This window comes from Poecile atricapillus, chromosome 11, assembly GCF_030490865.1.
Source record: "Poecile atricapillus isolate bPoeAtr1 chromosome 11, bPoeAtr1.hap1, whole genome shotgun sequence".
NCBI classification, from domain to species: Eukaryota; Metazoa; Chordata; class Aves; order Passeriformes; family Paridae; genus Poecile; species Poecile atricapillus.
In genome coordinates, this window is record NC_081259.1 from 7,850,574 (window position 1) to 7,874,511 (window position 23,938).

Sequence of the window (23,938 nt, forward strand, 5' to 3'; positions counted from 1 at the left end):
CGGGGTTCGGAGCTGCGGCCCGGCGGTCCCGGGCGGCCCTGCGGCCCCATGGCCCAGCGGATCCTGTCGCTGGCGGCCGAGGAGGGCCCCGAACGGCTGCAGGAGGCCCTGCAGAGCCTGGCGGAGGGCGAGGTGCGCGCTGCCCGCGGGCCGGGCGGGCAGCCGGGACGCGCCGCGGGCGGGCGGGCGGGCGGCAGCTCACAGCATCCCCTTCTCTTGCAGCTGGGCGACATGGTGACCAGGCAGGCCCTGAAGGGCAGGGAGACGGCGGCTTTGCTGAGAGGGATCTTCAGAGGTGGGTGGTGTGTGAGCTGCGCTCGGGAAATGCCCCAGCCCTGGTGGGTGCGGCCCGAGCTCAGCGGCACAAGGAGGTGTCGCTTTTGGTGAGAAACCCGCTCGTCAGGGCGGTCACGGGGAAGCACGACATCCAAAACACACGGGCAGACAGCAAAGTGGACTGGAGTTGTGATGAGCTCGTGGTTAGTGCGATTTGCTTCTGAGAGCCCTTGGGTACCTTGCAGTAGGACTGAGCTGGCCAGATGAGAGCTGCTTGCCAAGCTGGTTCTTCTCAAAATTCTGACACTTCCTGATCTCCGGCAGCAGGTTGAGTGAACCACACGATGTGATAACAGGATGGCGGGCTACTTTATCCAAGTATCTCATTCCCTGTTCTCTGGGGTTTTTTTATTTATTTTGTCAGGTAAAATAGGAAGTTGCAGCCAGGTGACAGTTTATCCCTGCCGATTTCCTGGAGTTTAGCAACATGTTGTTACTTGCATAACTTTTCCCCCCGTTCTTCTGTCCCTCTGTTTGCTTGCTGTAAGGCTCCCCCTGTTCCCAGAGAAGCGGTGTTCTCAGGAGACTCCAGGTTTACAAGCACTGCGTCCCACTAGTGGAGTCAGGGGACCTGCACTTGGGCAAGGTGTCTGAAATCATAGGACTGCTGATGCTGGAGGTAAAGCTCCTTTGGGCTGGCTTTCCTGGGCTCTGCTGAGTATAGCTTGATATGTAAATTGAGATACTTCACTAAGGCACTGAGGAAAATCAGTTGTATCCTTTCCATGGATCTTCCCTAGACTAAGTTAGCTGGTTTTGAGTTGGCTCTGTGTGTGAATTTGATTATCTCTAGATATTTACTCTTAGGCTCAAAACTCTAAACCTATAGTCACATAATCTTGATTTATTGCTCTGTTCTGTAGAGAACGGTACAAAACAGATCTCAGGGCTGAATTTTCCTTTGAAGGGAGCATTTTCCTGTAAGAAATTCTGTGTTGTGCTGGGTTTTGGTGCCAGTTTGGGTGTATATGTGGAATTCTGTGTACTGCCTCAGGCTCTCTCCTGTTGTATGTTCTCCCAGGCCCGCCAGCTGCCAGGCCACGCGTTAGCAGAGCTTGCCAACCTGTTTGTGGATGTTATTAAAGGGGGCAGCCTGACCAATGGGAAATCCTTGGAGCTGTTTTCCACTGTTCTCACGGCACTGGCCAGTTCAAAGGAGAACCTGGCTTATGGGAAAGGTAACCCCATCAGCTCCTTCTCTGCAGCTTGTCCTCCTTTCCTCTGGAATCAACTCCTAAGACTTTTGCTTTTTCAGGTGAACTGAATGGGGAAGAGTTTAAGAAACAGCTGATAAATACCCTCTGCTCCAGCAAGTATGTATGTCTGGCAGGTCTTGATTACGTGGCAAAACACTGTGTTTCACATTGTGCTTGGAAAAAGGCATCACCATGAGCTCTGTGTCCTGTCATCCTTGAATCTGTGCCCTCTGACAGTGTCTTCTCTGGCTGGGAAGGAAAGGGAGCTCCCTGTTCCCAGATCTTGTGAGACTGTTGCATGAATTGGTCTCAGGAAGTGCTTTTTTTCCTTTTCTGGCATTCGTTATTAAAGGGGCTGGGGCAGTTCAGAACTATGAAAATGTGGGTGGTTAGATGGGTGCTGATGATTTCTGATGGAAATCTGGCTTCTAATTTTAGTATCAGAATGTAACAAGGAAATGGTGACATTGAATAATTGTGTAGGAGGGAAGAGCTAAATGATAATCCGGCTTGCTTTCAGTCTTCCAACATATCTTTGTTTTACCAGGTGGGATCCTCGGTGTGTAATACATCTTGCCAACATGTTCAGGTAATTATTTTTCTCCTCAACACTGACTTGTGCTGTGGTCCTGTCTGTGTCCTATTTCACAAGCAGTTTGGGGCAAGCACAAATAGGAAGTCTGACCATATCAGGCAAAGCATGGAAGGTTGGTAAATCAGCATCCACACCGGATCCATTTGGATGCAAAACACATCTGGGCATGGCATCATGGTTTTTATTCCATGTGTGAGTGAGCCTTGGCAAATAAAAAATAAAAAATCTTTAATTCAACAGGGATATTCCACTATCAGGAGAGGAGCTGCAGTTTGTGGTGGAAAAGGTCCTTAGGATGTTCTCCAAATTAGACCTGCAGGAAATTCCCCCTCTGGTCTATCAGCTGCTGCTGCTTTCTGCAAAGGTAAAAGCTCAGGGGAGCTGGATTTTGGCAGGGATTCTGATTGTTCCCAAACCACACTGTAGGGACACAACAGAACATCATTAGGTTTTGTTTCCTCTAACTCCCCCTAGCCTGAAGATGCTGACTGCTCAGAGATCTTGGTCTTCCTTGTGGGAAAATAAGCAAACCTTTGGGAAATAAGGGATGAGCACAGACCAAGCAGACAACGGAGAGGATTGGTTTTTTTCAGTGTAGTTTTGCTCATTCTCTGATGATCTGCATGCTACAATAATAGCTCATGCACTGTGATTGTCTACTGGGCTGTAGTCTGACTTGTACTGGGAATGTGTCATCTCCTGTGCTCTTCTCCAGAGCAGAGACTGCCAGGGACATCTCTGCCCTCTGACAGAGTGATCTGGCTCTTTTCCTTACTTTATTTGTGACCAAGTCAATGCCAAAATGATCCAAAGACAAGCTATATATGTGTTATAGAAGGTCATTTGGGTCCACTAGCCAAAATGTATTGTTAGATTTAAGGTTAGGAGTTTGAAAGCCTTCTCAATTGATTAAAACATAAAGGATCCTTTCTAATTAATATCAATTTCAAAAAAAAAAGACAATCAGAATACCTGAGAGCTTGAGTTTCTTCCAGCTATTCAATAAGGCAGTCAAAAGAAATAAGTTCAGGCAAAAGAAATATGAAGACTGGAAGTCTGGAAATGAGCCAGGAGCGCTCACCTGCCTTAGCAATTTATGGAGGGAAATGAAGGATACCCTGAGATTTGTGATCGATGTGGGAATTGAGTATTGTTCTCTGGGATACTGCAGGCCCTGCAATGGCTTAATGCAATGTCCTGCCTTGCAGGGCAGTAAGAAGACTGTTCTGGAGGGAATCATCAGTTTTTTCAATCAGCTGGATAAGAGACAGAAGGAAGAACAGAGGGTTCCACAGTAAGTTCTTGCTCTGTCACACCCTTTCTTTACTGCTTGTGTGTTTGTAGTCACACTGGTCCTGCCCAGGGCTCCTTGAATTTGAACAGTTAAACCTTGTACAAGAACATCCTTCCCGATCCATAAGGAATGATTTCTGGCTTTGAATGGCTTGTTGTTTTCTGGTAAAACTTACAGGTCAGTGGACCTTGAGGTGGCCACAATGCCCCTGGACCAGCTGCGCCACGTGGAAGGCACTGTTATTCTCCACATTGTTTCTGTCATCAACCTGGACCAGGACCTGGGTGAGGAGCTAATTAGACATCTGAAGGTATGGCAAAGATGGAGCAGCCACTGTTCCTGAAGATATTGAAGCAGGGTTTTAAAAACTTCATTTATTGTCTGGACAAGGGATTTAATAATTTTTATGATTGCAGTCATGTTCTCTTTAGCGAGTGCTGTGATATGTTTGAAGAGACATGTGCCTGATGGCTTCCTGAACTTCCAGGGTGTTTCAGTTGAAGATAAGTTTTCTCAGTGCTCCTTGCTATCTCCTAGGCTGAGCAACAGAAGGACCCTGGTAGAGCCCTGTGTCCCTTCAGTGTGGCTCTTCTGCTGTCAGTTGCAGTAAAACACAGACTGCAAGAGCAGGTATGTGCTTGATAAGCTTACAGAAAGCTTCCATGGGGATGCATTCTGCAATCCCTGTAAAGGAAAGGAAGCATGTTTAGGTCAGAGTCACATGAGAATTAGGCTTAAAATGGTTTCAGGATGCTTTTGGGTAGGCAATTAGACCATTGGTATGCTGTACTTTACTGAGCACTGTAAAAGACCCCAGAGCAATATCACAATTTTCCAGAGCAGTGATTCCTGTGGGTTGGTATTGTAGGATGAGAAGAAAAACAGTCTTACTTCTTGAATGTTTTGGCTCTGTGATGGCCACATGAAGAGCATCTGGCAGCAAGTCACCCTCCTTGAGGCACTTAATGGGACTGGTGTATTTGTCCTGACAAAGAAGTGAGTTAAGATTTTTGGCAGGCTGTAGTGGAACTTGTGTCTGGTGCTGGCTGGTGCTCTTACTGGAACGTACCCAAGACTATACAGGTCCCATTTCAAAGATCATTTCCTCACACTTAATGATTTTATGTTCCAGATATTTGATTTCTTGAAAACATCAATCACAAGAAGCTGCAAGGACCTGCAGTTCCTTCAGGCCTCCAAGTTTCTGCAGGATTTGTTTCCTCAACACCATGATATAACTGCTGTCATTCTGGAAGTGGTGAAAAATAGGTGAGTTGCTGCCACGTGCTGCACAACTTTCAATGGGCTTTAGGAGTGAGGAGAGTTTCAGCTTTGTTAAAACACTCTGGGATGCTAAATACTTCTGACCATGTGCCGGCAGGGATCAGTGTCAAAATCCAAAGGTTTTATCCCAGTTTTATATTAGCGAATTAAAAAAAAATCCCAACAACATGCGGCTGTATAAATCTGCTCCTACCTCAAATCTCAGGGTCTGGTGGTACAAAGGACTAAACTGATCAGGGCTTAATCTGCAGTATGAGTCATGCTGCTGGCTGTAGTTTGTGTTCTGATCAAGGATGAGGAATAGGTTCACTGTTTAATCTGGTTCACTGGTTAGTGTTTTAAACATCCTGTGGGATAGCTCTGGTCTGTCACCAGTTGTCCTTTAGTTTGATGGGAAGCATTTCTTCTTTTTTTCTCCAACTTGTAGATTTGACATCAGTAGGGTACTTGTGCATCCCAATTGTAGCCTCCTGTTATGTTCAGGTCAGACCTGAGGGCACATCATTCCCGATGGTGAGGAAATCTTTGGGCTGGAAACAAATTCTGATGAAGAACCAGGACTGCAGAGATGAGCTCTTGTCCCTCAGCCTAAGGACATTCACAGGGTTGTGAGGGCTGTCATCTTCCCTGCTGTTATCTAGTGTCTCTCATTGCTGCTCTGGACCCTGGAACAACTGCAGAAGATTTTACCTCTGCTCTAATCTAAACTTCCCTATGACTAAGTTGTTTATTTCCTCCTCTATTTAATGTTTTCCTCAGTGCATTTGGCTGGGACCATGTTACCCAGGGCCTGGTGGATCTTGGCTTCAGCCTGATGGAATCCTATGAACCAAAAAAGCCCTTTGGAGGAAAAGCTGCTGATAACAGTTATGGCCTTTCAAAAATGCCAGCCCAGCAGGCCTGCAGATTGGGAGCAAGTATCCTGCTGGAAACGTTTAAGGTAATGCAGGTTTTGGAGAAGTTTTATTTTGGTGGGGGGAGAACAACTCTGTTATTGTTCTCTCCTGGTAAACAGTGTCAAAACCTTGCCTGTTAGGCTTGTGAGTGTTTTGTAAACAATACTGGATTTTGTCTCCTATTTGCCCCTTTCCAGCTGGAGGAGGTCATGAAGATCTAATTCTAATCTGTTCCAGCTGTCATGATACTTGTGTAATCCCTATTATAGTTTCCAAGAAACTGCAGAGATAGAGAAGGTAGAGAAATTCAGAGGTACAAATAAAATCTGACAAGGTGGGATTGAAATCCATTAATCTTCACCAAACTGGTAAATTTTCATCCCATAGATGGTTGGAACCATTATGTTCTGAGTGTACTGTGTGTACCTTGATGTGCTGGTTCTGGTTGTCCTGAGATAAAATCTGAATCCATCTGTATGGACTTACGTGAAAGGGGGCTTCTAGTGACCATCCTTGCTTACCTGTCAGATCTGGATTTGCTTTATACCGTACAATGCCTGGGCTGTGAAATACAGGAATATCTTAAAGGTTTTGATTTTTATTTATTGTTCTTCCTCATTCAGGTTCATGAGCCCATCAGAAGTGATATTCTTGAGCAGGTCCTGAACAGAGTCCTCACAAAAGCTGCATCTCCTGTCAGCCACTTCATAGGTAACAGAAAAGAGAGAGAAATGTGCTCTGCTCCATGGACAGTCACAATATAGCTGCTACAATATAGTAAAGATATTATAGAATCACAGAATTGGGTTTGGGCTGGATAGGACCTTTGAAGGTCATCTAGTCCACTGCCTTGGAATGAGCATGGAGATCTTCTAGACCAAGATGCTCAGAGCCCCATCCAACCTGACCTTGAATGTTTCCAGGGATGGGGCAGCCACTGACTCTCTGAGCAACCAGTGTTTTACCACCCTCACTGTAAAAAATTTCTTCTTTATATCCACTCTGAATCTACCTTCTTTTAATTTAAAACTATTAGCTCTATTCTTATCACAATAGTTACTGATAAAAAGTCTGTCCCCACCTTATAAACCCCATTTGAGTACCAGAAGGCTACGACAATGTGTCCCCGAAGATTTTGCTTCTCCAGACTGACCTACCCCAACTCTCTCAGCCCATCTCAATAGCAGAGGTGCTCCAGCCCTCTGAGCATTTTTGTGCCCCTCTGGACCTTCTCCAGCAGGTCTCTGTCCTGCTGGTGCTGAGGACCCCAGAGCTGGACACAGTAATCGAAGGGGGCTCTCACCAGAGTGGAGTGGAGGGGGAGAATTCCCTCCCTCAACCTGCTGGCCAAGCTGCTTTTGATGCAGCCCAGGATGTGATTTGGTTTCTGAAACTCCTGCTGAAGTGACATGAAGCCAAGAAAATCAGTTGTTCCTTCTGTGACCGAGGTATCAGCTGCATCAGATTGCCTTGTATTCATCACAGGTGAAAAGTGTTTGCAGGCAGTTGCCATGGAACAGCTGACGCACAGAAAGTCAGAATCATCAGTCAGTTGCATGTTCCACGTTCCCAGCCTTGCCTTCTCCTTGTCCTTGGGCTTGGGAGCTACTGGGGCTGCTGGGATGTCAGTGCTGCAGCCTCTTCCCTTACACCTCAGTGCCCTCTGGTGGGGTGAGGCCCTTCAGCTGGGCTGGGAACACTTTTAACACTTGGTGCCTGCAGTAGACTCAGTTTGTCAATGCTCATTTTGTCGTGACCTCTCTGTGTCATGGAAGGTCTTTGATTAGTCTGTAATTGTTAGCTCTACAGACATCTTCTGCTCAGGCTTTTCTGGCCCCTTGGCATCAGCTGTTCTTTTTGTCCTTTTACTTTTCAGACTTGCTGTCCAATATTGTTGTGTCTGCTCCTCTCGTGCTTCAGACTTCATCCTCCAAAGTCACAGAGACCTTTGACAATTTGTCCTTTCTGCCCATTGACACAGTGCAAGGGCTCCTCCGGGCAGTGCAGGTAAAGCTTTGCATTTCTCTGTGGATCTCCTTGCTAGTTTAGTTCCAGTGACAGCTCTGGGCCACAATTATATGCATGATCTAATAACCCTCCTCATGAAAAAAGCCTTCGTTCTCTGCTGTGGGTTGTTCGGTGTAGCATGGAACTGTTCTTCAAGCATGGATTTGCATGTGCCCTCTGGCAAAAAACATATGGTGTGGTCTGGCATGGCACCAACGCTGCTCTGTGCTGACCTTTCATCTGGAAGATGCCCAGATGCTGCCCCCTGTAAAAAAACTAAGTCTACAGTGTTTAGCTGAACAGCTGTAGCTGTCACGTTGATTTTTCTCCTTCCTAGCTCCATGACAGTATTCCTCTTTGCCTGGGCTGAGATATTGCCCTGGTGTTTTAACTTTCACCTGCTTTTTCCAACCTGGGGATAACAGTTATTTTCCTAAACCCTTGCACTGTGTCCTCACTAACCTGCTAAGGTGTCTCACTGCCACAGCTCTATGGGTTTTCTTGTCTATTTTAAAATGTTTTGGTCTTCCTACTGTACTGACGACAGTACTGGAAATGCAGGACCAGATGGGCCTGAGGAAGATGAGCTCATATGCCCCAAGGGCTTGGCATGCCTTAGTGCTTTTCTCTCCAAAGGTTATTTTCCTTTCCAGCCTCTGCTCAAAGTCAGCATGTCAGTGAGGGACTCCCTGATACTTGTTCTCCAAAAAGCTATCTTTTCCAGGTAAGCTGGGGAGGAATGTTTCAATGAAAAAAATTCTACAATTCCTTTATGGTTTTGGAGCAGAAGTATTTTTTATTTTTGCTAAGTATCTTCTTACAGTGTTCTTCCCATAACTAAATAGTGACATCTCCTGTCCCTTTAGCCTGGAATTGTGGAATAGTCACAGCTCCACTGAACTGAGACACAAATCCCAACCCCCATCTGAATGAATGGGTTTTGCAGGTTCAGAAAGCTGTTGGGAACTCCAAATACATAGGGAAAATTAAAACCAATTCCAACATGTGTCTAGCACAGCTGAATACATCCAGGGAGGGTCTGGAAGGAGCCACTGATCAGAATGTTGAGCTGCCCTCTTATCCCTTACAAGGTGTTGTCTTGGTCATGCTTTGAGCAAAACATCCTGCTGTGATTGTAGACTGGATTTTGTTGGCCAGTGGCTGCCTGGTTGTGAATATAGAATTCAAAATTTAGGATTATTTTTCAAAGCAAGGGACTTGGTCTTGGGAAAGACTTGGCATTTCTATGAGCAAAGCAAAACACCAGGTTTTTATTAGGAATTTTCCAGCTCTGAGGTCTGTGACACTCTCACAGCTTTCAAGGAATATTTAATACTTGGGTCTTGGCCTGGGCTCTCCCTGAGTGCAAACATTGTAAGGACAGAAAGATCGAATGTTGTCAGAGTGTAGAGTAGGGGAGTTTACAGCAAACTGCCCAGCTCTTGACTGTTTGGGACTGTACTGCCCTTTTGGGAAATACAGTTGTACAGGGCCCAGTTACTCTGTATTTGTGGCCCTTTTTTCATTGCTGAGTTGATACTTTTTGTGCTGTAACCCTTTCTCCTGTCCCGATTCCCAGGCAGCTCGATGCTCGTAAAGCTGCAGTCGCTGGCTTTTTGCTCCTGTTAAGAAATTTTAAGGTTCTGGGCAGCTTGTCCTCTTCTCAGAGCAGCCAGGCCATTGGTGCCACTCAGGTAAGTGCTGTTCTGCAGCCCCTGTGTGTGGACATGTGAGCCAGTCAGGTGTCTAATATGCCCTGTTTGAAACAACTCCAAAGGGAAGTGTTCCCCCAGAATGGAAATACAGCTTTAGTAATGATTAGTCCTGGACGTCCAGTAAAGATTCCCTTCCTGTAAGGAAAGCTTTAGGAAGTGCAATGTGCAAAGAGAAGCTGGCCTAGAGATGTTGCTTCTCAGAGTCATTCTGTCTTACAGCACCAGTGTTCTGGGGAGCATTCCCACTGCTCCATGGCAATGATGAGGAGCCTGGCAGCACAAGGACTATAGCAGTGATTGTTCAGAGGCCAGACCTTTACCACCTTGCTCCTGAGTTGTGATATTGTAACCAGTATAACGTGACTAATGTTCCTTCTCAGGTCCAGGCAGATGTTCATGCTTGCTATAATTCTGCAGCTAATGAGGCCTTCTGCCTAGAAATCCTGGGCAGCCTCAGGCGATGTTTGAGCCAGCAAGCAGACGTTCGACTCATGTTATATGAGGTAAACACGGTTTCTTCCATCTCTTAAACAGCCACAAGCTCTTCTGTGGTCTGATTCTTCTCTGGCCTTAGGTAAATAACAATCATGTTGTTGTGAAAAACGGCCTTTCAGCTCAGTTTTGTTCTTCATGGGACATATGTAACATATTTCCATTCCTTCTGCTGCTGTATTTTTTGACCTTATAAACCCAAAGACACGTTGATGTATCTTCTTCAGCTCATGCATTGTTTAAGACCAAAAATATGTCAAAGTCTGTCTTGCTGTGGTAGGGCCTAGGCAATGGGAGGGATGTTTGATGCCCTGTGAGGAGGAGTGATATAACAGGCACTGGGTAGATGTAGAGCTGTTGAGAGTTAATTATGGGCTCCAAAGGAAGCCCTGTCTGGAGAGTATGGAGAAACTTCCTTAGAGACTGCATTAGGGATCTGTCTTTTCTCCTCTTCCTTTCCAAGTTTCTCTAAAAGCTTGGCTGTTCTTCGGTCTGTTGTGATAGGCCTGTTGTAAAGAGCCATTTTTGGGTGCATATCTTAGGTTGTGTTATAACCATAGGGTATCACCTTGAGGAACAAAAAACCTGTTACAGGTCAGAGAGATGTTTTTCCTTTTTGGCTTGGGTTGGATTGACCTTTGATGAGCTGCAAGTTCTGGATATATCTGTCACTGTTGCTAGAAAACTTGGGCTTGCTTTATCCATCCACTGAGTTTTCTCAGTCTGCAGGATTTGTTGCCTCCTACAGTTTCCCCACTGGCTTGTTTTGCCTTTGAAGCAGGGTTTCACAGCTTGAAGTTGGATCTTGTGCTAGTGTTAAATAGCAGTGAAAGTCACTCTGGGCTTGATGCCACTGCTGCTAGGGAGATACAGCTTGTGAAAGGGCCCCTGTGAGGAAATTCGTACTTTTTCTGATTCATACCTTCTTTCTGTGGTGCCTTTGCTTTGCCAGGTATGGAGTTTTACACTGAGCACATTGTTACTTCCTCATGGTTCCTTGTGGTGCCAAAGTGTCGTTGCTATCTTATGACGCCAACTTATTGTGCCTGTGGTTCATTTTCTCTGCTGTGTCAGCCAACTTGTCCTTCCTTCCTGTCTCCAGGGTTTTTATGATGTCCTTCGCAGGAACTCCCAGCTGGCCAGCTCTATAATGGAAACACTGTTGTCCCAGGTAAAGTCCTGCTCTGTGGTGGGGCTGCAGGGACTCTAGAATTCTGCACTTCAACCACTGTGGCAAACAATTCAGGTTAAATGTTGGGGAAATTGTTCTCCCTCACACTGGAAACATGTTTGAGTGCTCTGACTCTTCGCTAAAGAGGCGTCCAAACCCCCACTACTCTGAGAGAGCAGTCTAGGTAAACGTCTGGAGATGGGTTCATTTCCTGCCATAGGGTGGAAGAGGAAGGATCTCTTGGAGCTCTTTCCAGCCCTTCAGCTCTTAGGTGCTGTGGGAAGTGTGAGCCCAGAGAAGTTCTTTGTGCTCTCCCTGTTCCTTAGCAGTGCACAGCAGTTACCTTCCCATAGTTCCCCAAGGATATGTGCTGACACAGTAATTATTGTTGCTGTCCTCCCATCGGGAGAATACCCAAGTCCATGTAGGATCTGGGAGGATTAACTCATCCCCCAGCAGTGTTGCTCATGGCAACAAGACAATCACATTTCCTCAATCCATTGACAGGCTGTGCTTTCTTTGAGACAAGTAATTTTCTTCCCTTTAATCATCCAAAGAGTTCATGCTGACTAATTCCAGCTTTCCCATGACAGTATAGGGTCTGAGAAAAGAGCATGAACAGAGCCAAGACAGCTTTTGGGTAACAGAGGACACTTAATAGTAAGTTGGTGTCAAGGTGTAAAATTTTATAGCATCATTATGTATCTATAACTTTCTATAGCAGCAGCAGCTATTGATCCTCACTGTTTAAAGGAGGGGTCACACTGTAGGTGGGGTGCAAGTGATGGTACTTGTTGAGGCAACACAACAGCAAGTGGTCAGCTAATCTTGTTTTAGGGCACTGACGCGTCCTGGCTGAGGTACAGGAGCAGCTCAAGAAGGGATTTTAATCACCAGTAGAGCAGATGACGTGGCTCATGTACTTGTACATTCCTCTTATCACAGTGTCAGGTTTTGCTCTCCAGAATGGGGTACAAAGATTATTGTACTCTGTTTTCAAACATCCTAAGAGGCTCAGTTACTAAGTAACTGGTTATTTTTATTTCTTGTTTTCTGTGACAGATAAAGCAATATTACTTGCCCCAGCCAGACCTCCTGCCTCCACTCAAACTGGAGGGATGTATTATGGCTCAAGGAGATCAAATCTTTCTGCAAGAACCACTGGTAAGAGCTATATTGGTTGGCCACAGCTGCAAGCCCATCTGTTACTAGCATTTTAGTTGTCCTCCTACATGAGCTGAATATCTTGTGCTTCTTCAGCCTCTTCTAGCCTGGAGCAATTCTTTTAATGGCACCAGAGCTGGGCATCTCACCCCTGCCTCGGGCTATTTATTAGAGTTCCCCAAGCACAGTGGTTGTGGGGACCTGTGTGAAAAATGCTCTAGGAATAGTGTTCTTCTGTTATCCTCTATTGAGTTCACCCTGTGGGGTTTTTTCCCTCCTTTAACTGAATTCCACATAAAATAGTTGTGCAGCATGTGTGTGTATGTGTGTGCATAGCATAGGGAAGAATTTGTCCTTTGATTTTGCTCCTTTGAAATTCTTGGAGATGAAACCTCAATGATGTCTTGGATTTCCAAGAGAACAAATTCAAATTAATCATTTTGTTTTCCCCTAAGGAAGCTTGTGTGCAGCAGCACACCCAGGAAGGGCGCAGACACGTCAACTAGAGTGAGAGTCCCTTTGGAAATTCCCTTTCCATCTCCTTCAGTACTTGAGGTGGTTGGGTGAAGGGAGTAGTGGGAGTTAAGTCTTTACATCCCATTTAGAAAAGCTCAGGCAGAGAGCCACATCTGAAGCTGGGACTGGGTAGCCGTGTGTGAGATTACTGATCCCCTCAATCTGGGAATGAGGCATATCCTCAAGACTCAAGGCAGTCACAAAGGCAGCTACAGCTCTTTGCATCCCACCGTAACAGTCTGGCCCACGTCCACTCCTGGCAGTGACCTCCAGCTCAGAGGCTGAGCGTGACTGTGTGTCTGCTTCCTCCAGGCCCACCTGCTCTGCTGCATCCAGCACTGCCTCGCCTGGTACAAGAGCACCGTGCGTCTGTGCCAAGGAGCTGAAGATGACGAGGAGGAGGAGGAGGAGGGTGTGGGATTTGAGCAAAACTTTGAAGAGATGTTAGAATCTGTCACACGACGAATGATCAAGAGCGAGTTGGAAGACTTTGAACTGGTAAATCAGATTTTCAGTTTGACTCAGCGGGAGAAGAGGCCGAGTTCTTGTCAGGTTTTGAAAAGATTTTTCACTTGTTTCCTTTATCTCTCAGGATAAATCAGCAGATTTTTCACTGTCTTCTGGCGTCGGTGTGAAAAATAACATCTATGCCATTCAGGTGATGGGAATTTGTGAGGTTCTGATTGAGTACAATTTCAACATCGGGAATTTCAGGTAAAACATTAAATCTTACCCTCTTGCACTAGCTGTGCTATTATTTGCCCAGCTCTTTGGAGTACAGCCTCATTGCAGGCACAGGATGGTAGTGCCAACACAGTACCAGTGATTGAGCATGAGTGCCTCATGGCACAGCCACTCACAGAGCCTTGGGGAGTGTTTTCCTTTGGAATGTCATGTGTTGAGGGAGATGGGATCTGACATTTTGCAGAAGATCAGGTTGAGGAGGATTTGGTGAGGTATACACTGTTAGGGAGGCAGGGAGATGGAATAGGTTTCATCATTTAGGCAGCATCATTGTGTAATTGAGCAGCTGAAGCTTCAAATAGGAAACTCCCAAGAATGCATTTTCTCCATTAATGCTTTCCACTATTTTATTGCAGTAAGAACAAGTTTGAGGATGTCCTAGGCCTGTTTACATGTTACAACAAACTCTCTGAAATCCTGAGGGAGAAAGCTGGAAAGAACAAATCTGCCTTGAGCAACAAAACTGCACGGAGCTTCCTGTCCATGGGTTTTGTATCTACTCTGCTCACAGCTCTGTTCAGGTGAGAAGGTGTCCACTCCTCTGTGGAGCAGAGCCAGACATCAATTCAAGCCATGTATTAGTGTGCTTGGAAAGGCTGGTGCAACTCTTATCCTCCAAGTTTTCACTACAAGCTACAAAAACAGTCTTTTCCACCCTCAGTTGAGCCAAAGATTTTATTCGCAAATGCATATTAAGTTTTGGATTTCCTAGGCCATCCCTAAGCTTCCTCTGCACATCCCCAGTTCTCTGACAGTTCTGGTCCTGCAGGGACAATGCCCAAAGCCACGAGGAGAGCCTGGCTGTGCTGCGCTCCAGCACGGAGTTCCTGCGCTACGCTGTCAGCGTCGCTCTGCAGAAGGTGCAGCAGCTGGAGGAGACGGGACAAACAGACGGACCAGACGGACAAAATCTAGAGAAGATGTTCCAGAACCTCTGCAAAATCACACAGTGAGTCAGTGTGGCATGTGGAGACATCAGCAGTGTGTTTTGGGGATTTTGATTCTCAGGTAGGGTTTTGAAAGAAGAATGCAGTCCGTAACAGTTTCAAGTATTGTTGTCGCTGGGTTGACCCTTTCTGTGCTCCTGAGAAATCCAGTGGAGGCACTACAGTTTCTGGGCCATAGTGAGTGATGAAGCTTTAATAACTTGGCCTGGAAGAACCAAATGCCAGCAAACATTTTCAGCCTCTTTCTCACTCATTGTCACAGAGAAGGTAAGATGATTACAGGCTGGATTCTTGAGACCTCTGGAATGCAGCAAAGTTAAAATTCACTTTGAGCTACAGAACAAAACAGATGTATGAGGGACATAAGCTTTAGAAAGCATTTGTTTAGGACTTCTGCAAGATGCTTGAAGACATTCACACATCTAATCCTTTGGAAATCCAAGAATGTGAACCATGTAAATGTCTTTTGGAATCTAGGTCATATCTGCATGGGGTCTTTTCAGAGCCCAGTCAGCAGAGAGCACAAAATGCAAATTACCCCTGCCATGCATAATGCCGGTTTTGTGTCTCACCCCAAATAATAGAGGCTATTTTTGTTGCAGTCATTAGGACTACATGTGAGCTACATGTTTTGCGTGATTGGACATTGAAACAGAATAAGATCATCTGTGCAGGCAACAGAACTAATGAGAAGAAAGGAGAGGGAACAAAAAAGGGAAGAAGTGGGGTTAGGGAAGCAGGAAAAAGATGTTTGCCTACAAATAGAAAAGTCTTCTTTGGGCCAAACAATTTTGCTTTCCTCATGGCTTTTTACTTTGCTTTGCCTGCCTTTACCTTTCTGATTTTATTTATAGAGAGCCCTGTGGTGAATTCTGACATTCCACAGACCCAACCGGCCACGAGAAAAGCTCTTTTTGTCACTGGTGAATTTGACACCAGTGGTCCGGGTAGTCTGAGAAAGAGGGAAAGCTGGGTGGAAGAAATGAGTGTATAAAGATGGACTTGAAATGGGATTGGAAGGTCCCTTGTCACCTGGAAAGAATTAAATTATTTATCTGTGCAGGAAGAATGCAGTAGCTGTTTTGCTGACATTGAAATAAAATCTTCATAAAAAAGGTCTCTTCCCCCATCCTTTTTTATAAGTAAAAGACCTTCCAGTTTAGTTATATTAAAAAAACAATCCTAAGAGTAGAATCTAGTTCTTTCCCTGTGCAGCCAGCTTTACTGGAGTAAATCTCATCTCCCATTCCACAGGGTTCTGCTTTGGAGGTACACTTCAATTCCCACCGTTGTTGAAGAATCAGGGAAAAAGAAGGGCAAAAGCATTTCACTTCTGTGCTTGGAAGGTTTGCTGCGGATCTTCAACACGGTGCAGCAGCTGTACTCTGCCAGGATCCCCCAGTTTCTGCAAGCCCTGGGTAGGCACATAGTACAGTTCTGCTCTGGTTTCTGCCCTCCAGGTTCCATTCCATGTGTGGGATCCAGCACCCTTTATCCATAACTAGGGTGAGATGGGTCTGGTTCTTGTCTTTCAGTCACAAGGTGGGCTTAGTAGCATAGATTTTCACACTGGAGACAAGTTCTAGAGATATATTTTACCTGCCTTTATAGAGCTCTCAGTCTGTCAGCAGAGGATAGTTGGGGTCTGACACAGCATTCATCTGTTTGAAGTTTGCCTTTAACGTGTTTTTCGGCTCACTGTGGTTCTGCAGTCTGTATTCCTCCTCTAGCTGTGAGCAGTCTTTCCCACTTTTAGAAATAAATCCTGTATTCTGCTCTTGGCATTTAGCTTTTTTTCTGCACCTCTCTGTCTCTGCCAGATATTACTGATGGTGACGCAGAAGAAACGGATATTAATGTCACAGAGAAAGCTGCCTTCCAGATCCGACAGTTTCAGGTGAGTACCACTGTGTGCTGCAAGTGTTCCAAAGCATTTGGGATTCTGGCAGGAAACACTGCTAGCTCTCTGTTGCTCGACCACAGGGTTGAGTATGTGATAGCAACTGTGGCACTGATTCACTAGCAGTTCAGAAAAGTTTCTGATCTCTAAGGAGAGCTTCTTCAGGGTGTCCTACAGAGCTGAGTGGACATGCATGTGTATTTACAGAACTCTAGGTTCTTCAGTGCAGCATGAACTTACCTGAGTATTCTAAAAGTCACACTGACCATATGTAAGCACTCCTATCAAAAATCAGTACTTGTTCTTGAGAAGAGTCCTGTTTTTGTACTCTTGTCATTCTCCTTGCCGCTGATCCTTTTATCTGTTTGCAGCCTCTGGTTATTTGCTTATGCAACACATATTCACACTCAGGGAGTCTTTTCCTTCCCCTAACCAGAGGTCCCTGGTGAACCAGCTCAGCAGTGCTGAAGACGACTTCAATGCCAAGGAAACGCAGTCACTCATCACCGTTCTCTCCACATTGTCCAAGCTCCTGGATCCAGCCTCACAGCAGGTACTCCTCAGCCTGCACATGGTGGCTGGTGTCACAGCCATGGGCAAGGAGATTATCAGATGGGGTTGGGATCTGTGGGTTCTGACATGTGTGTCCTGCGTCCTCCCACAGACCACACCAGCTCAAAGGGACAGTTCTGTTACACTGTGAAGGGCTCTCCTGTCACATACCTGCAAGGGCACTTAAGAGGAAGTTTTTCTGCCATCCCACTCCTGCACATTCTGATCCTGCCTTTGGGCACCTGAAAGATTTGTTTGCCTGAGCAGGGACTCCTAACACAGCGTAGTTGTGGTGTGGCCTCCACATGGGAGTAGAGGCAAAAAAGGCCAGCAGACTTGTGTCCAGTCCAAAATGGCTGAGTGCCTAATTCCTTCCATGCAAGGAGTCATTTTCTAAAGTGCCCCAATTTTACAAGCTAGGAACTGCACTAACTGTGCCAGAAGTCTGGAGTCATCATTTACCTTAAATTAAATGGAGCTGTTACTCTGTCCAAGGGAATGCATAGCCATTACCCTGTCCTGGGTCTCAGCTTTTGACTTGTTAGTAGGCTAAGTGTCCTTTGTGGAACTTCACATAGCACAGCTAGGTTCTCTACTCATCTTCCTCTGCTGTGATTCATTGTCTTGAATTTTTAGTAGTAGTAGTAGTAGTAGTAGTTTTGTGTTTTGAATTCTGTTTCAAAGTCATGATTTCTTTTCTCCTCTTAAATAGTTCCTTCAGTTCCTGACTTGGACAGTCAAAGTTTGCAAAGAAAATGCTCTTGGTAAGTAAGCTTTAAGGAGCATGTTTACATGTGATGTGTCAGGTCTGATATTAGACCCTTACATGTTCTATCCTAGTTTTACCTCTGTGTCAAGCTACCTTCAGGTCCCATTCTGTGGCAGATTACCACAACATTGTGATTATGAGTATCAGAGAGGGAAGTCCATCTCTAAAACTATTAGCATTTCTGAAGGAAAGGAAGTCACTCACATACTTGACTTTTCTCCTTTGTTATTTAGGCTCAAATCAGGATTTATACTCTGGAAAGACAGTACTCTTGCCAGGGTTTGTATTGCACTTCCTCAGTGCTTTTGGTCACCATTTTTCTATGACTCAACTGCTCCAGTGGGAATTAGTTCCCCTTGCACTATTATCTGCTGATGTTTTAAACCCTGCTTTTGTAGCTGGGGTATTTTGATAGGATCTTCACCTACTGTTAAATGCATACTGAATCTGAGACTTTCCCTCGCTGATGTCTGATGTTCCTAAGTAGCTAGGCAAGCTCTGCACCTGGCACTGTGTCACTTTCTTTTCCCCACAGAGGATATTTCTTGCTGCAAAGGTTTGCTGTCTCTGCTCTTCAGTGTCCACGTTCTCTACAAGAGCCCTGTCAGTCTCCTGCGGGAGCTTGCACAAGACATCCATGCCTGCCTGGGAGATATAGATCAGGTATGATGCAGGAGCAGCTGAGCTCTTCATCACATAGTGCTGTCAGATTTGAATGCATCTCTCGTGCAAACTATGTGACAGCAGTTCAAATTTTACTCGCCAGAATTTGTTTTCTCTCCTCTGCCCAGGACATAGAAGTGGAGGGTCGGTGCCATTTCGCTGTAGTGAATGCCAAGACTGCAGCCCCCACTGTGTGTGTGAGTCACAGCAGCGTGTGTGTGACACCTGCAGTGTCCAGGGCTACTGTGCTTGGACCAGATTGCAGGTTCCCGTTGTGCCAAACTCCTCCAAAAGCCTGTTTTGTTATTGGTTTCTGTCTCAGCTGCTGGTTCTGGGTCAGGTGGATAAGGTCCTTGAAGAGGTGGATTGGCTTATCAAGAAACTCACCAGCCTGGGGTCAGACACATCAGGTAATGAAAGTGGTTTAGTTCTTACCGTTGCACCTTTGTCAAAACCAGATAAAGACAGAGAGCAAAAAGATATTTGAGGATTTTTGAGATAGCATCATCTGAGGTCAGGTTAAACTCTCCCTTGAGCTGGTTCCACATGAACAAAGATAAGGGTGTTGTCACAAAATCTCTCCAGTGATTATTTTCCCATTGTCCCACTGGGGCTCTATGCATCAGACACAAAGATGGTCTTTTGTGCTTCCGACTCACACAACGAGATTCATTAGATAAATATTCACCAGATATTCATCTTTTTCTTTCAGAAGACTCCTCTCAGGCATCAAACCAAACTCAGGCTCTGGAGAAAGGTGTAATTCTGCAGCTGGGAACTCTCCTGACAGTCTATCATGAGCTGGTGCAGACTGCACTCCCATCAGGGAGCTGTGTGGACACACTGCTGAGAAGCCTCAGCAAGACATATGGAATTCTCACCTCCCTCATCAAACATGTGAGTGTGCTCTGCTGACAGTGGGCTGCCTCTGAGCTAAAAACCTTTTCCCCATCTGCTGCAGCAAGCTCATGGTGACCCCTGGCAGCGGCTGCGCTCGGGACTGGGCTGTTGATCTCTTGCAGGAATTGAGCCCTTGTTCTGTTGGCTTTCATGCCCTCAATTTTGTGACCTTTCTGAGCAGTGATAGTTGTACCAGTGGAGATAAAAGGAAAGCTTCCCTCCAGCTGAATTTGGCTTTGCATGGCTTGGAGTTGCTGTTTCCAGTGTGTGCCGTGGGTTCCTCTACACAACTATGTGCACGATGAAGAGCACTCAGTGTTCTCACAGTGCTCACCAGCCCTGCCCTTGCCACTCATTCCCATTCCCTGAAGCAGGACCTGGGGGAACTGGGCCATGAAACACAGGCCTGTGGAGCTCCTTTGAGATGAGGTGGTGGCTGCCCCAGAGCTCTCCTCTCACAGCTCTGGAATGCAGACATGGCATTTGGGATATAACAAGCCACTGGGGAGGATAGCTGTGCAAATCCTTCCCTCCCCACTGTGCCATTGTATGAGCTGCTTTGAGCTCCACCTGGATACAGGATGGGAACAGCACACATGGAAGAAACTCATGTTTTCCTTGCAGTATATCCAGGCTTGCCGCAGCAGCTCAAATACGATTCCAGGAAGACTGGAAAAGCTGGTGAGTGTGAGCAAATTTCTGGGGAAATGGCTCATTGCCTTGAGTTAGAAGTAACACCAGCCTCTCTCTCTGCTCCTTTACAGGTGAAGCTCTCAGGTTCCCATCTGACCCCACAGTGTTACTCATTCATTACTTACGTGCAGGTGAGGCCTAAATTAACTGGCAGAATCACAGCCAGTCTATCTGATGCTGAGTGGTGTATCAGCTTCAGTACACAGGCACCCTTGGGGATTATTAATCTTCCTGACATGACCTGAGTTTCTTACAGTTCAAGCTTTACTTTGTCAAATATAGTATAAGACATTTCAGCACCATCGAGACTGAGCATACTGATTTCTGCTTGAGCAAGGAAGGAGCTGGGTTTTAGCTGGGCTTTTTTCCCCTCTGTTCATGTGGGGCTTTTTGGATGAGATTAATACTGCTGTTAACCACAATGGCAAATAAAGGTCAACAACACTGCAGTAATCACAGTGTGAAGTAATGTGGGTGCCAACGACTGCAGTGCTGGAGCTGGGATTTATTTGCCTGAAGAGGAACTGGGTACTTGTGTGAGGACCACAGGAATTGTACAACATATTGGGACAGGTGTCGTGGTGTGCAGTGCTATCACTGCTGGGGACTTCTCAAACATGCACATTTCTGAATGTATAAATCATGAAATTATTTTCTTTCTTGGTTTCTTTTTTTTTGAGATCACACCTAATTCCACCCTTATATCACTACCTTTGTGTTATCTAGCTGGTAAAGCTGTTAGCTGGCTAGAGCAAGGACTTCTTGGGCCTTTCTTGGCTGGCCTTTCTTCCCTGCTTACCCTTTAATGACACATCTTTTGGCATCCTCCTTCAGAACATCCACAGTGAGAGCTTAAGCTTTGTAGAAGAGAAGAAAAAGAAGAAGAAAGAGGATGATGCTGCTGCAGTCTCCACAGTAATGGTAAGACTGATTCACTCCATTAGAACATGGGCTGTAGTTGCAGGATCATATACCTCAAGGCCTGTGGTACCTGGTGGCCTCTTACAGATCACCAGACAATTTGTCATTTGGGCTTTAAGTAAAAATCAAATTTAATCTACTGTAACTTCAGAGAGAAGTCTAAAATGTACCAACAAACAAAATACAACAGAAAAGCCATCTGCTAAATACAGCTTAAAATCTCATGAACATGAAACAAAGGTCAATCTGGACAGTCTGCCTTGTTTGATATTTTTACCATTTGGGGTAAGATATGAAATTACAGATATGGGCTAATTTATTGGAACTGATACTACATCCTCTTTAAGTGTTTCTTAATTTTATCAGTACATTTAAAGATGAATGAAGGAAAGGATTCCACTAAAGTAAAGCAGTTGAAAATGACTGGATTATTTGTTTGGGAGCTAGGCTGGCAGGTTCCTGGTCCTTGATGTCCTTTGTTTGTGCTCCCAGACAGCATTTCCTCTGTCTCGTCAGCTGTCCCAGACATTCCTGTGATGTTAAGGGTTTAAAAGCCACAAGTATGATCTTCCTAGCTCTTCCCTGAGTGTATTGAAATGGGCTGAAATGCTGCTGTCACCATGGGGAACAAACACCAGGGGTGCTAAATAAGCAGGAAAACAATGTGGTGAAACGTCAGGGTGCTCCTTGCTTGGATGGCCCGTGCTTGTGATGCCTTGGGAGAGCTGGAGCAGAGGAGCTGCTGACAGGGATATCAGGACTGTGGACTGCAGGCAGAGCACAAAACAATGCACAAGAGAGTCTCACTGCAGAACTACCCTGGGAGTCAATTTAAAACCAGTGACAAAGCTGGCAAGGCTTGCTGGGTGGGGCAGGACTGGTACAGAGCAAGGCTACTGAAGACTCTTTTCTGAACTAGGAATGTGGTGGTCTTTGTGTCATGCTACAATGCCATTGTGCCCTTCCAAATCTGACCCATCTCACTCCTCTCACATTTCAGGCCAAGGTGCTTCGGGAGACCAAGCCAATCCCAAACCTGATTTTTGCAATTGAGCAATATGAGAAGTTCCTTATCCACCTCTCCAAGAAGTCAAAGGTAATGTAAAGCAGAGATCTTCTGTGGCCTGAACCTGGTGGAACAGTGGGATCAATGGCATGGTGGTGGGCTGTTGTTAAAGTCTCTCTTAATGCCCAAATTAGGAGGGTAGCTGGCAATCACTCGGCTTTTAGGAAAATGTAAATGGGTCCCTGGAGTGCACAGGGGCAGGTGCTTCAGTCCTGTGTTCTTACTGTAATGGACTCTGTCTCAGTGCTGTGCAAAGGATTAGACAGGATGGCAAAACTAAACTGAAGATGCTCGTGGCTCAGTGTTTTCCCTGCCTGGTTTCCCCTTGGTTGCTGCAGGTGAACCTGATGCAGTACATGAAGTTAAGCACCTCCCGGGATTTCCGCATCAATGCGTCTGTGCTGGACAGCGCCCTGCAGGAGCGGAGCTTGGAGGATGCTGAGAACGAGCCACACAACGACCAGGTCAGAATTCATTTAGCTGCTTTTACTGATAGGCTTTCTCCTCTTTAGAAGCCAGCTGTATTTGTGAGTTGTGCAGGAATGTGTGAGGTTAGAACAGTTTCTCTCAGAACAACCCCTTCACCCCAGCCCTCTGCCTTGAGCAGCCTTTATTTTCATGCACCAGCTCTGTGTCCCTGGTCTTGGGAAAGTGAAACTGTTGGCCAGGATCAGACCTGTGCAGCACGATGCAAAGTGGTTTTGTGTGCAATTTTTTGTAGATAAAGACCTGGTAGTGCAAATCATCATTCTCCTCAGACCCATCTCTACTACATAGTGCTGCTGAAGACAGGGCTAAGAAAAATAAACAATTTACTCTGCTGATTGTCCAGGTTTTTATTGGTGCTTCTGTTCATATTTTCCTGAGTGTTTCAACGAGCCAAAACCCAGGACAGAGTCCCTGTTCTGTGCCACTGGCAGCCCGTGGTCTAAGTTCCAGCATGAACTGGGGAGGGGGTGGCCCATGGGGAAAGTCTCAGTGGCTGACAGGAATCCCATATTCAGGTCATTTTGTTAGTGAGAAAAAAAGAGCTAAATCCTGTTCTGCACAGCTGGCTTCTCACTCTAAGTAAACATTCCTTAGACTACTCACACAAAAACAATCATGCTACTGCTGCTCTCTCCCTCCCCTCTCCAGAGCAGCACAGCGGAGCAGACTGATGAGAGCCAGGAACCCAAAAAGAAGAGACAGAGAAAAAAATAAACGGGGGTTGCTGCCACTGCCTCCTCTCACAGTGCCTGTTCCACGGTGGACTTGCCTTGGTCTTGGAGGCTGCAGATATGGAGATGATGGTTTATTGCTTCTCTTGTCAAATACTTATGTCTTCTTCCTTTGTGTCCATGGGAGCAACTCTGGCCTCTGTCTGAGCTTTTACAGCTGGCTGCTGCCGTCAGGAGTGCCTCTGCTACTTGGATGTGCTGCTACAAAAATCTTTCCCAGGAACATCCCTTCTTACAGCAAAATGGAAAGGGAGCGACTGGGATCAGTCCCTGCCAAAAGATCTGCTTCTGAAAGGACAGGGAGGCTTTGGCATGCGGTCTGGACAATTGTCCTGGCACTCTGGTGTCATCATTGCTTCTTCAGCGAACCTTTGGTTATTTCAATTATCTGATAAATATCCAGTGCTTCCCCTGGAAGACAAGGGGACAGTCAGTTCCCTGCAGTACACTCAGACTGTGCAATGTAAGAGTGATGGTTGGGATTTGCTTTAGTTCAGAGCATCTAGCACAGAAAGCTCTAAATTTATTCAAACTTGTTTTGGGTGGTGGTGAGAATGCAGAAACCAGCAGCAGTAAGGAGCTGGGAACATGAGCTGTTCTGCCTTGGAGTTGAATCTGCTGTGTGCATCTCCTGACCCATCTCACTCCTCTCACATTTCAGGCCAAGGTGCAGTGAGAGGCCACAGCTCCCTCTGCCCAGGCTGGTTTTGCAAGGTTTTGCTGTTATGTTTTTGCTGACCTCAACTGTGATGCACTTGTTTAATTTGCCCTGTTCTTGGTGAAAAGTGCCCTTTTTGCCTACAGAGCACTAATCCTGTTTCTGAAAGCACCCTTTGCCTGTAAGAGTCCTAATAAAGGTTACTTAGGGGTGGAGCATCTGATGTGTGCAGTGACTGA

General features: G+C 45.9%; 2 protein-coding genes across 2 annotated transcripts in view; one reads left to right on the top strand and one right to left on the bottom strand.

Moving 5' to 3' along the window:
• FANCI (FA complementation group I) lies at window positions 1–23,024 on the top strand. The gene is made up of 37 exons (XM_058846865.1): window positions 1–132; window positions 223–295; window positions 825–955; window positions 1,358–1,514; window positions 1,592–1,649; window positions 2,080–2,121; window positions 2,368–2,491; window positions 3,336–3,421; window positions 3,599–3,731; window positions 3,959–4,051; window positions 4,554–4,690; window positions 5,465–5,645; window positions 6,225–6,312; window positions 7,478–7,608; window positions 8,262–8,332; window positions 9,188–9,302; window positions 9,704–9,826; window positions 10,918–10,986; window positions 12,049–12,150; window positions 12,979–13,164; window positions 13,259–13,380; window positions 13,767–13,931; window positions 14,180–14,359; window positions 15,612–15,775; window positions 16,178–16,254; window positions 16,694–16,810; window positions 17,522–17,573; window positions 18,114–18,241; window positions 18,370–18,438; window positions 18,564–18,651; window positions 18,954–19,138; window positions 19,766–19,822; window positions 19,906–19,965; window positions 20,669–20,755; window positions 21,756–21,851; window positions 22,160–22,285; window positions 22,959–23,024. Exons 1-37 carry the CDS (start codon window positions 49–51, stop codon window positions 23,022–23,024), a joined length of 4,023 nt encoding a protein of 1,340 aa, XP_058702848.1. The 5' UTR covers window positions 1–48.
• The window catches only part of POLG (DNA polymerase gamma, catalytic subunit), a 10,813-nt gene continuing 9,517 nt past the window's right edge, over window positions 22,643–23,938 (bottom strand). Inside the window, exon 23 of the mRNA XM_058846864.1 lies at window positions 22,643–23,452. Within this exon, the coding sequence (XP_058702847.1) occupies window positions 23,391–23,452 (62 nt within the window). The 3' untranslated portion in view covers window positions 22,643–23,390. The remainder of the gene's footprint in view (window positions 23,453–23,938) is intronic.

Coding starts and splice junctions, on each gene's coding strand:
- FANCI (XM_058846865.1), top strand. CDS start 49: ATGGCCCAGCGGATCCTGTCGCTGGCGGCCGAGGAGGGCCCCGAACGG. Junction 16,811..17,521: donor TGGATCCAGCCTCACAGCAG/GTACTCCTCAGC, acceptor CCTCTTAAATAG/TTCCTTCAGTTCCTGACTTG. Junction 18,652..18,953: donor CCTGGGGTCAGACACATCAG/GTAATGAAAGTG, acceptor TTTTTCTTTCAG/AAGACTCCTCTCAGGCATCA.